Source organism: Phascolarctos cinereus, unplaced genomic scaffold, assembly GCF_003287225.1.
Source record: "Phascolarctos cinereus isolate Bilbo 61053 unplaced genomic scaffold, phaCin_HiC Scaffold_9;HRSCAF=440, whole genome shotgun sequence".
Taxonomy (NCBI): Eukaryota; Metazoa; Chordata; class Mammalia; order Diprotodontia; family Phascolarctidae; genus Phascolarctos; species Phascolarctos cinereus.
In genome coordinates, this window is record NW_027556402.1 from 6627489 (window position 1) to 6639910 (window position 12422).

The 12422-nt window shown below is 45.3% G+C and overlaps 1 protein-coding gene across 1 annotated transcript in view; it reads right to left on the reverse strand.

Annotated features, from left to right (window-relative positions):
- Positions 1-654: 654 nt before the first annotated feature.
- Positions 655-12422, reverse strand: part of PDE5A (phosphodiesterase 5A) — a 186248-nt gene continuing 174480 nt past the window's right edge. Inside the window, 2 exon segments of the mRNA XM_021008285.2 lie at positions 655-6269; positions 11912-11995. Of these exon segments, the coding sequence (XP_020863944.1) occupies positions 6132-6269; positions 11912-11995 (222 nt within the window). The 3' untranslated portion in view covers positions 655-6131.

Consider the following 12422-nt stretch of genomic DNA (forward strand, 5'->3'; position numbering starts at 1 on the left):
CATTGGGTGTTAAAGCTTATGGGTTGAGATTGGGATGAAAAGGAGCACTGGCCCCATCTGAGAGTGGAAAGATGTTCATTAAAGGTATGAAAATCACTACATTTTCGACCTGATATCAAGGTAAGACTGCTGAATTTGGAGTCACAAGGCCTTAGAATGAATGCTGGCTCTGCTATGAGGATTGAGTTGGAGGTGATAAAGCATTGGCCTTGGGAGGCAGGAAGAGCTGAGCTCGAATTTCACCTCAGCCTCATCACTGTGGGATGGACCCTAGGCAATTCACCTCACCCCTCTTAGCCTCATTTCTGCCCCTATAAAACAGGGTTGATAACAGCACCTCCCCTCCAAGCTTGTTGTGAGGATCAGATGAGATAATGTGTGGAAAGTCTTTGCAAACGTTCATGTGTTATACGTTAGCCATCATAACTACTAGTCATTGCTTGAATTTGTGCAATGGTCTCTTGATCTTCTGTGAAATGGGTTCTTTGGGACTAGATGATTCCTCAGGCTCCTCCTAGCTTGAAAGCCTAGAATCCTTCTTAACAGTAATGCCAGTGTCCTGAACCATCAGATTCTCTGAGGGAGGTAAGTCCATTTGCCCTTCCCCACTGCCAAGTCAGTTCTAGGGGTCATAATGATCACACAAGAGTGAAATTTAATTGTTCCTCATCCTTTTTTATTTTTCAAAGAATGAAAAACAGTACAAAGAATACCATGAGGAGGTAAGTGGCAAGTGAACAGTCTGTACTTCTGTGGAAAACACCCCGAGGGTTTTTTCTTTCTTCCACCAGTTGGTTGGAGGACAGTCCAACCCAACTGGTCCTTACACTTAGGTCTGTCATGTAAGAAGATTGTCTGAAACAGGGGGTGAGAGATGACAGAGGGGGTGGGAAAAAGACATTGACATTCAAAAGCCTTTCAAACCACTTGAAAGTTCAGCATAATATACACAGTACCCTCCCCTCCCCATTCTAGTACAAAAATAGTGTCCAGAAACTATATATTTGTTCCAATACTTCGAAAAAGTATAAGAATACAAAGAAATACTAACAGTGGCTAGTGATGGTTCTTTGTGATTTTAAAAAATTAAACTATCATGTAATTTATTTTTAAAAAGTATTTACACTTTCAGCTACATTCATTAAAACATGTATACACAGGCTTTTGGTAGGTGTAGGGAGGGGGAAGGTGAGTCCAGCGCTTTCTTCCTTTATATGGCAGAGCAAAAGGGGTCTGGGAAGGTGCTTACTTAATACCAACAAATATTTAACATCCTGGGACAGTGATTTTGACTTCCAAGTGTATGGCTCTGAAGAGCCACAATCTGGTTTGCATGGGGGAAAAACCCAAACAAACAACTCTATGTAGTGGGATGTTGGACAGGCATGCCTGCCTCAGCAGCCTTTGACCCTAGAGAATGATGGGGATGGTGAATCAGTGTCCAATTTCCAGGCTTGTCCTAAGAAAGGTCTCATGAAACTTCATAGCACTCAATAAATGCCTGAGAATGGTGGTGGGGAAACAGAAAGAACATTATCTGTCCTAATTTCCATTGCAAGTCATTAAAGTTAGGAACAGATAAGTCTCCAGAGGGGTCCTTTGTCCCCCAGAAGATGCTCCCTTCCATCCTCCCTCCCTGCTACCCATTCAGAGGATTTGATCAATTGCAGAAGAGGGCAGCTATCCCATGGCTTCAGCATTCTATTTCAGCCATCCAGGAAAAAAAAACCCCAAACACGACATTGCTGACAAATATTACAGTAGTTCATATATCACTTGCAAGATCTAGCAGAAATGGGGGTGGGTCATGTTAAAGATGGAGAAATCAAATCTGGTGAAAAACATTGAGCTGTGAACAAATCGAGAAATCCAAGCCCTCCAGCTCCTGCATTACACGCTTCAAGTGAGCAGTGGAGCAGAGAGCATATGGTTATAGTAATTTCCTACTCTCCCTCCCACCCTACTCCCTCCTTGCACAATATTTAATATTTTCTGTACTTGCTTTTGTCTCACTTCAAAGGGGAGATCAATTGGTGGTGACCACATCCTTAAGAGTTTGTAAAAATTTCTTCCTTACCAAATATCTACAAGTGAAGTATGGGAAAAGTATTCTCACCTTTGCAAAGACTGGGCAATCTACAAGGACATAAGAAAAGTTGCATTAGACCAATGTCCTGTATCCAGTTTTTGACATTGGCAGTTTTGAGGGAGAATATGGCAGCTGCCCACCATGCTGCTGTCATCAAAGAAATCAAGTGTATAGGTCCTAAGCATCCCTAGTTCCATTTACAAAAGTTCCCTAGTTCCCTCAGGCACAGAATGATTCAGTAATCTGCACAAATCCCCACAAGAAGGAAAACACCAATTCTATGAAACTACTAAAATTCCATGGAAAAAAAATCCTATGAAAAAGCCAGGCCATTTTACCAGATAGTAACGGCACGTTACTCTCAGCTTTCATATCTGTTATTCCTGCTATCACATAGCAGAAACATTTAAAATGTGTGCTTTATTTGGTTTTTAGGAAAAACATTGAGGTCAAGGCTCTGTAGAAGGTGCAAGACAAAACCTGGACAAGAATTGTAGAGGTTGAGAAGGCAGGAGAGGCTGTGGCCCACAGGGGAGCAGGAGCACACAAGATGATGAAATCACAGAGCTTTAAGGATCAAAGTAGGAAAAAACAAAAATGAACTTTTGCTGTCTGCACTGGGAAAAGAATAGGAAATGGACGTTTGCATTAGCAGCTAAAATTCTGCTGATTTGTGCCCACTTCTCACAGATTGTGGGAGTCTGCTGATAGATGTTGTTTAAGGGGTCAACTTAGCTAAGGTCAACACAAGGCTGGCTGTGGGGGGCAAAATTTTGGGTTCTGGCATTCCCTCAATTATAAACATGTTGAGCTCTGCTTTAGGGCTGGGCTTGTCTGCACTGTGGAAATCAGAGCTATTTAATGTATTGAAGTATGGTGGAGTGGAAACAGCACGGCCCATGGAATAACAAGACCTGGGTTAGAATTCTGCCTCAGACACACACACTAGCTGGGTCTCAATTTCCTTATCTGTAAAGTGAGGAGTTGGACTGAAAAATCTATGAGGTCCCTTCCAGTTCTATTCTGGGACACTAAATAGCTCAGCTAGAGGGTCCCTATTTTGGGCAACAATAAAGCTTGTTAGCTTCAAAATGAACTACTTAAATGGAAAGGAGTGAGGGAGGACTTTCAACTTCCGTTTGAACCATGTTCTCCAATGGAGAAACATCATCTAGGAAGAGTGTCTCCTAATTTCTGGGACTCAAAAGTGTGAAAACAGCATTAGACAGTATCCACATACAAGCTAAACCCATCTTCATTCCAATAATAGTTGCCTACAAGGTATCTTCTGAAAAATCATCTTTGTTTAGGTGGGAAAGGTCTAAACTGATGGAAAATGAGAGTAACTCATGTTATTCTGATTTCCTCAGTGCAGACTTGGGTGTGGATGAAATTCTGAAGTCCGTCCTATTACAGGGTATACGATGTGGATAAGATCATATGATCTTAGAAAACTTTCCTATTCTATAGAGAAGGAAACTGAGGTTCAGGACCCAAGGTCACGGAGATAAAAAGTGTCAGAAATGATGGCCACTTCTGGAGAGATGTGCCAGCAGACCTAGCTAACGAGCTCCGAGTGGCAATCCAAGGCATTTACAAGTTCTGTCATTAAGGGGCAAGGGTCACAACTCTCATCTCTGCAAAATGTCATAAAGATAAACCAAACCCCACTGTACTCCAGCCCCAGCAAGCCCACTGGTGAGCAGCTGGGAGCTTGCCAAAGTATTTTACAGTCTGACACAGAGCCAGCTATGATTATCGAGGGGGTACCTAAGGGAATGTTAACTTTGGCCAAAATCACAAGAAATTTATATATATGTATCATTTATGTATAAGATCACGGTACCCAAAGTATTTCCAAAATTAAGTTCCATCTTGAACTTTATGTAAATGCCTGTGTGAAATAGCCATAAGACGTGTTTGTAGGAAATAGTCTTCTTGTACTTCGTCATTATGATGCTGGTGTGGCAAGGTGGGTGCCAAGGGCCAGACGTGAAGTCAGGAAGAGTCCTGCCTCTGACACTTACTGGTTGTGTGACTGTGGACAAGTCACTTAACTTCAAAGCACTCCCAGGCAACTGCCTAACAGTGTAAGTTATAGATGAATTAGCAATCTGCCTTGGTCACTGGAAATTCTCTATATGGAAGGTCTGGACTAGGAAAAAACAACCCAGCTTTCCCAAGCCTTTATGACTATGGGGTGATGGGAACTGTGAGCAAACACATTGAAATTGTTGGTTGGGAAGCTCCAGGCCTCCTTCTTTCCTATTGTGCATGCCTGCTTTCCCAAGGCACTTGTGAGCTCATTGAGAGGGGCTCAAGGGCACACATATGGAATGGGAACTGCCTCTGACCCCACCAAGGAAGTTTATTTATACATGTGAAGTATTGTGGGAGAAAGGCGGCAGCCAGGAGAAGTATGGGAACTGGGTCATCGCTGGGGGGGCAAGGCTTGGCCTGGCCCTGAAGCGATTCCTCCAGGTCCACTGATCCCATAGACTGAAACAACTCACTTCCATATGACTCAGGGTTCCTTTTATGGCAGGGGACTTGGACGGTCCATTCTGCTATTTCCCTTTGACCCCCAACAGCATCACAATATGGGTAGCAAAAGGAGATCATGATGACCCTAATACTTATCAAAGTACAAGGATTGGCTGTGTTCTCTGAGCTGCACTAATGATGAAAGTCCTTCTTCCAGCAGCCTCCTGGCTCTCTTTTCTAAGTGAAAGGGGAAGAAATGGTTGCCTTTCTACCCTACCTGTGGCCACCTTCACTCAGGACAATGTTGAATTGCTATTACCTTGAATTCACTCTTTTCTTTTGAGATTTACATGATTGAAATTCAAATTTTCAAGATACAAGCTGTAAGACTATTTTTGAAGAGAAGAAGGTGATTTTGCAGTGCCCCATGGAAGGAGGGGACGTCTGGAAGCTTATTCAAAGATTCCTTCTCCCTCAGACATTTGCAATGTAGCCTTTCTCATCAAAAACCCGACCAGCTATGTGACCCTGGGCAAGTCACCTGCTGCACACCTTGATTTCTTTATCTGTAAAATGAAAGGGTTGGCTGCCCTCTACGGGCCCCTCTAACTCTGGATCTACAGACTCAGGTTCAAATTCCTCTTCTGATGCTCACTACCTGCATGACCTTGGGAGAGTCACTTAGATTTCTTGGGCTCCACCTGCCTTATCTGTAAAATAGGAGAGTCAGAGTAGGAGGCTTCTGAAGCCCCTTCATTCTCTAGAACTATGGCCCTACGGATGCAGGTTCAAATCTTGCCTCTGATGCGTATTACTTGTGTGACCTTGGACAAGTCATTCAGCTTTGCGGGCCCATGGCCATAGCTTTGAAACGAGAGGGTTGGATCAGATGGCCTGTGAGATCCCAGCCGACCATAATGTGTGTCTTCTGTGCTTCCCTTCACTATAGATTGCACGGTATGTCACAGCCTTCCCAATAGTCTAGAACTCTGAAAGCTGTGGAGTCGATGTGCTTGCGATTGCTGATAAACGTGCCTCCCAAATCCCTGCAGTCCAGCCCTGTCCAAAGTCAGGCCTGAACAACAGCCTCCTCTCCTCTGTATTTTCAAACACTGAGGAATGGACTGTTGATCCTGGCTCCCATAGGAAGGGAGGGAAGCTGCCAAGCATTCTTGAAGAACTGCTCATTCAGCCACAGCAAAACAACCAGGGACACAGATGGACCAGCCCAGGGCCAAAGGTTTCCCAGAGCCTTCCCAGACCTCTGTGGCTGAACCTCAGCATCGAGACTGGTCTTCTGCCAACTGTGGCCATGGCGGGCAGAGCGGGCCACCTCCCTTCAGTGGTATAAAGACCCATCCAGACGATATACACCAGGCCCCCCAAAACACGTCACACTATGCCCTTCAAAGTTGTGCAAAAATAAAACCAAACGTTAAAAAAAATACAGCAGTGGCAAAGGATATACCCAACTCCTACAGTGTCTAGGAAAAGTCCGTATCACAAAATAGGACATCTGTGTAAACGTAAACTCTGCGTGCTCGTCTGCCAGAGGCCCTCAGTTCAGTTTGGGCTGGCCGCTCTCCCCATTGAGCAGGCTCTTCTCCTGCTGCTCCGCCAGGGCCTGCCATTTCTGCCTGTTCTTTCTACAGCCATCGAGCAGCGGGAAGCAGGCCTCTGAGATGTGGACCAGAGCCTGAGAAGAGAAGCACAGATCAGACGAGCGGAAGGAGCCGGCCAGCCCTTGCCCCCAAGCCTCAGGTCAAGGGCTATAGCCCCCACTCGGTGATTTGGGAGGAGGACTCCTGATGGACTTATCAGAAGTTCTGTGGACACATATGGACACTGCCAAGCTTGGTGACAGCCTAGGAAGTGGCCTGCATCGTGGATGGGAAACTGGACTTTGAGTCAGGAAGAGCCGACACACTGCCGCAGAGGCTTACGAGCTGTGGGACCCTGGACAAGTAATTTAACCTCTCCTGATCTGTCATCAAGAGTGCTCAATGTCCTCTAAGGTCCTTTCTAGTTACAAATGTATGATCCTAGGACAAAAGGACAAAACCTTTTTTATTGAGAAAAACATGAAGAGTGTCTTCTCTCTCTCTCTATGCATTCATGCATGTGCGTGTATACACATACACACATGCATACACGCGTACACACACACAACACACACACACACAATGATCTTGCAAGAGAAATGGTAACTCTGCTCTGTCTGGGCCCTGCTGTGAGGCCTCATGGCAGTGGGGTCCAGCTGAGCATAAATTTTAGCAGGTCCTGCTAAAAGGCCTCGAGGGTAGGGGGTTGACCAGGGCTCTTCTGTCCAGCTGGTCCCAGGGAGGCCCCAGGGAAACAGGGGCCTGCAGTTCCAGGATGGGGGATATTTAGATGCCTGCTGCTTGCTTTGTAGGTGGAGAAGTGAGCTTGAGAACTAGGAGGAGGAGTGAGCAATTCCAGCGAGAGGGTGGCCTGGCCCAAGCTGCAGAGAGGGGCTGCATTTGAGAAGAAAGTGTGAACTGAGGGAGGTTTCATGGTTGTAGGTGGGATTTGAGGGGGAGAGAGAAGAAACAGAGAGAGGAGTGCAGAGAGATGTGGAGAAAGCGGGAGTAAGGGGGAGAGGGTGAAGAAGAGGGGAGAGAGGGGGACCGGAAAGCGAGATGGGGAAGGAAGGAGAGAGAGGAGAGAGAGAAAGAGGGAGGGAGAGAGGTGGTGGAAGAGAGAAAGAGGAGAAAGAGGGGAGAGGAGAGGAGAAGACAGAGGGAGACAGGAGGGAGAGAGAAGAGAGAGAGAGAGGGAGAAGTAGGGAGTATGTGTATGACTGTCAAGCATGGGAGCCCCTGGATATGCAGAGGCACTGGGCAGGAGAGAAGCCATCCCTCCACCTTCTTCTCTTACACAGAATAGATAAGCTGGGTGGTGGGATTGATGAGAAGCTGGTAGGATCAGCTGCTGCCCTGTCTGGCCGATGGGCTTCAGAGGACCTCCTCATTTCTGCTTTGTAAAGAGGTTTTCTGGGTCCAGGGAAAGGCGCAGGATGCATGGGGGCAGGGGCTGCCCTAACAGGAGGACCATGGGATCACAGATTTAGAGGCAGAAGAAATCTTGGGAGTCATGACATGCAACCGCCTCATTTTACAGATGAGGAAACTGAGGAGCCGAGGGGGGGAAGTGATTTGCCCAGTGTCACAGACCTAGTAAGTGCTTGAGGCAGAGTTAGAACCCAGGGCTTCCCGAATATGAGTCTAGTCGCCTGCTCACTATGCCATGCTGCGACCGACCAGCGGCCACTTGCAAGGCGTGAATGCTCAAGCCTCGGCACCCAAAGACGGAAGGTCAGATCAGAAGAAATAGCTGAGCTAACATGGTCCAGGAGGTGGAATTCGAACCCGGGACTCCTGGCTCCAAAAGCAGTGCTCTTTGCACCACTGAATATTCTGTGACAACGAAGCTTCCGTTGTGAAAATTCACTGTTTTCTTTAGTCTGAGGCTACGATGACTATGGTGGTCAGTAACTCCTTTCTCCCCCTTTACCACATTTAGTACTGTCTTTTTTCTTCACCAGAGAATTAAAAATAGGTGAAATGGGAATTCTACAGATTAAATACAAGCTTCTCATGATGCTCATCGACTCATGGCACGGGGAGACGTCCCGGGTGGGGGGGCCTGCCTATCAGTCATTGGGATGGAGATCAGGAAAGGGAAGAGGTACAAACACATCCACCAGGGGGAGCTGTAGAGTCAGTCATTGGGATTAGAGGTGAGACTGGCATGGGAGAAGGATCAAGAATGTTGGGATGTCTTTGGCCATACTTCTGGTGGAGAACTCGGCAGCAAGGGGGCAGGGAGGAAGGGCGAGAAAGAGGGATGAGGTCTTCACTCTGTTCCTTCCTGCCTCTCTGGCCTTGGGCTAGTGACCTGGCTGAGCCTTCTCTGTAACATGGCGGTGGTGGGGAATAAATGAATGCTGAAGGGCTCTTCCAATGTGGGGAGCCCTTTCTGCTTTGGCTCCTTTATTATGCCACCTTCTTTTCTCTGTTTGTGTGCTGGCTTTTTGGTCAAACACCAACAGCCATGGTTGGAAAAGGCCACCGGCCTGGGAAAGGCAAGGGATTGGGTCCCAGTGTTCACTCTACGACCTTAGACAAGTTCTTTGCCCTCTTGGCCTTGGTTTTCCCATTTGTAAAGTGAGGTGGTTGGGGTAGCTGATGTGGGACATTTAGGGCACGTCCATCTTTCTCCCTGGTTCTCAATCTCCTTATCTGCAAAAAGAGAGAGTTAAGCCAGGCGGTCTTGGCCTCCCCTCGAGCTTTAGCAAATTAAGAATTCTAACAATGAGAAATCTGTCTTTCTCAATACACACAGAGCTTGTTTCATTTGGGTTGTTGCCGGGGCTAAGCTCAAAGACACTCCACTTGTAACACGCTCTACCCAAGAATTGCCAAAATGAGTTTATACAGACACGTTTGTGTATAAACACTTTTGTATGTGTTCACATGTGCACACACAAGGTACCCACAAGCACACTCATACTCATATGAACACATATAACATACACATGAATATGTACACACATTCTATGTTTTTACTAATTTCTACTTTTACATGAATATATGTGCATGTGAATTTGTGTATGCATGTGTATGTATGGTACAGGGAGTATTTAACACTAGGAGGTCCTTCCATGGAAGAAATCGCAAGTCTTGATCAAAAAAGAAGATACCCTGAGCCCTTCTGACTAACGACGATGGGAAAAGGATTTGTGTATATGTATTCATGCATATATACATGCATGTACATGCACACATATATGTGTACATATGTGTTTATACATAGATGCATGTGTATATATGTGTATGCACACATACACACCATCAAAATTAACAGCAGTAATGAGTAAAAGGCAAAGAAGCCTGTCTTATGACTGAATTAATTAAGCATAGAAGGGAGCATGTAGCCTTAGTCCTAGAAATTAACTCCATTTCTAATTCCCAGACTAACAAGTATGACAGACTGTAAGATGGAAAGCACCCTGCATTTGGGACCAGGAACTCGAATCCCAGGCCTCACACTTGAAAATGTAGTAGCAATGCTTACTTCACACTTGGACATCTTGAGTTCAATAATGTGCCAGAAGAACGACTCAAAATTAGCCAAACTTAGAATCCTTCATGCGGTATGCATCATTGAACATTGCATTAACGAACCGTTTCACTCTGGAAAAATCACCTGACCTCTCTAAAACTCAGCTTCCTCTCTGTTAAATGGGGTTGATGAGACGTGTACCTCACCGAGTTAGAGATCTGGTTTTGAATCCCAGATCTGATATGTCATCAGCAGCAGCAGCACCACCATCATCCTCATCACATCACCAAAATCATCATCACCACCCCCACCATCATCCCCATCACATCACAAAATCATCATTATCACCATATGATTATCACCACCACTACCATCATCATCATCACTACCCCCACCATCATCATCACCATGTGATTATCACCACCATAATCATCTTCATCATCATCACCCCCACCCCCACCATCATTATCACCATTGCTGTCAACACCACCATCATCATGGCCAATATTCACAAAGCACCTGAAGGTTTTCAAAATGCTTGGCATATCACCATCTTACTGGATCCTCATTTGATGAATAGATGTTGTTCCAGTGGCCAATTGGTTAAAGCACTAGTGAGCTAAGTCAGCCTGGGTCCAAACCAGTGTAGGTCCAAGGACAAAGTAGGACAATACTCCTGGAGGCCCATGGGAAGCAGTGAAAGCTGAGTTCAGTTTCTTGTCCAACCCTTGGGCTGGGTTAGAGGTGTGGCCACATTCTAAAGATTAAAGATTCGATGGCTGGGAATTAGGAAGGAAAAGATGGTAAGGAAGACTTCTAGCCACCTGCAAGGAATAAAGGACAAAAGGAACCGGGCTTCTCAAGAATTAATGATGTCGGGGCCACTAGGTGGCGCAGTGGATAGAGCACCAACCCTGGAGTCAGGAGGACCTGTGTTCAAATCTGGTCTCAGACTTAACACTTACTAGCTGTGTGACCCTGGGCACGTCACTTAACCCCAATTGCCTCACAAAAAAAAGAAAAAAAAGAATTAATGATGTCTCTAGGAAACCAACTTCTGCCCAGTGAGAAGGGCGGGAGTCAAACGGATGCAGGATAATGACTACAGAATGAGATTAAACAATAACTAAGGTATTAAAAGGTAACGCTGAAGGTATTAAGGTATTAAGTAAGACGTGAGACGATGACTGATATTTGGGGAGGAGCAAGCAGTACCAGTCATCATGAGGATGGAAAGGAAGGGGCATGGGGTCCAAGGAACGCCCAGCTCTGTATCTAGAGGCAAAACTGGAAGAAGGCCATGCTGGTTCTATGTCAGAGCTGAGCCCCAGAGCTACATGGGAGTGTATCAAGGGCCCTCAGTGTCACTGTGTTCCTTGGTGATTGTCTCTCTGAGGCATGTGGAAGAGAGGCTAGGGCCAGAAAGAGTCTGACGCTAGGCATGCTAACTCAGGCTCTCTCAGCCTTAGTTTCCTCATCAGTAAAATGGGAAGGAAACAAGTGCTTATGAAGCCTCTACTATGTGCCAGGCGCTGTGTTAAGTGCTTTACAAATATGAGCCCATCTGATTCTCACTACCCTGAAAGGTAGGTGCTATTATGACATCCATCTTACAGATGAAAAAACTGCGTCACACAAAGGTTAAATGACTTACCCAAGGTCACACAACCAATAAGTGCCTAAGGTAGGATTTGAACTCAGGTATCCCCTAATTTCAGGTCCAATACCCTATCTACTGCACCGCTAGCTGCCTCAGGTTAATGAAGAGGTTAACAATGTCTGTCCTAGGGGCAGCATTCTTAACATGACGGTGTCCTAGTGGACACAGTGCTGGGATTGAATCCTGCCTCCTACACCTGCTGATAGGGTGACCCAGGGTGAATCACTTAAGCTTTCTAGGCTTCCATTTTCATATCTGTAAAATGGGAAGTTAGTTCTATCACCTATAGCACTGACCTCACAGAATTCCAAATGGTGGGCTCAAATGAGATTATATGTATATGTACATGTATGTATATACAAACATAAACATACATACATATATATATATATATAAACATATATGGTACTTTGTGACAAAATATAATTTGTCAGGCATAACAATAATATCAACAATTATTATAACTTATAATATTAACATAATAATAGTACATACAATATGCTATATAATACAATGCATAGCAACACATACTTATTATAATATTAAATAAGAATGAGAGCATGATGAGAATTGCCCTGCTTTCCCACATGTACCTCATAGAGTTGCAAGCATATGGCATCTATGAATCCAACTTGCATACTTGGGATTTTGTTTTTCTTCTCTCTGTTCATCAGATCCTGGAAGCAAACCAAGACAAATCTGCCTTTACTTAAGGGACAGTATGAGAGGAGATTGTGGAAGCTGAGTGGGCTAGCTGAGGAGGGCCAGCCCCAGCCATACAAGGAATCAAAGCCAGCCTTCCTTTCTGTCTAATCCCACAGAGAACTGACCAATGTTCTGTACCTGACAAATAGGGCGGTCCAGGAACACTAGGAATGATGAATGAATGGAAAGCATTTATTAAGCACTTGCTGTGTGCTAAGTGTCAGGGATACAAATGCAAAAAGCAAGATGGTCCCTGCCCTCAAGTTGCTTACATTCTAATGGGGTAGAAAATGATGATGCCAATTTAGTTCCCCAGGGATGGGGAACCTGCAGCCTTGAGGCCACATGTGACCCTCTAGGTCCTCAAGTGAGGCCCTTTCACTGAATCCAAACTTCACA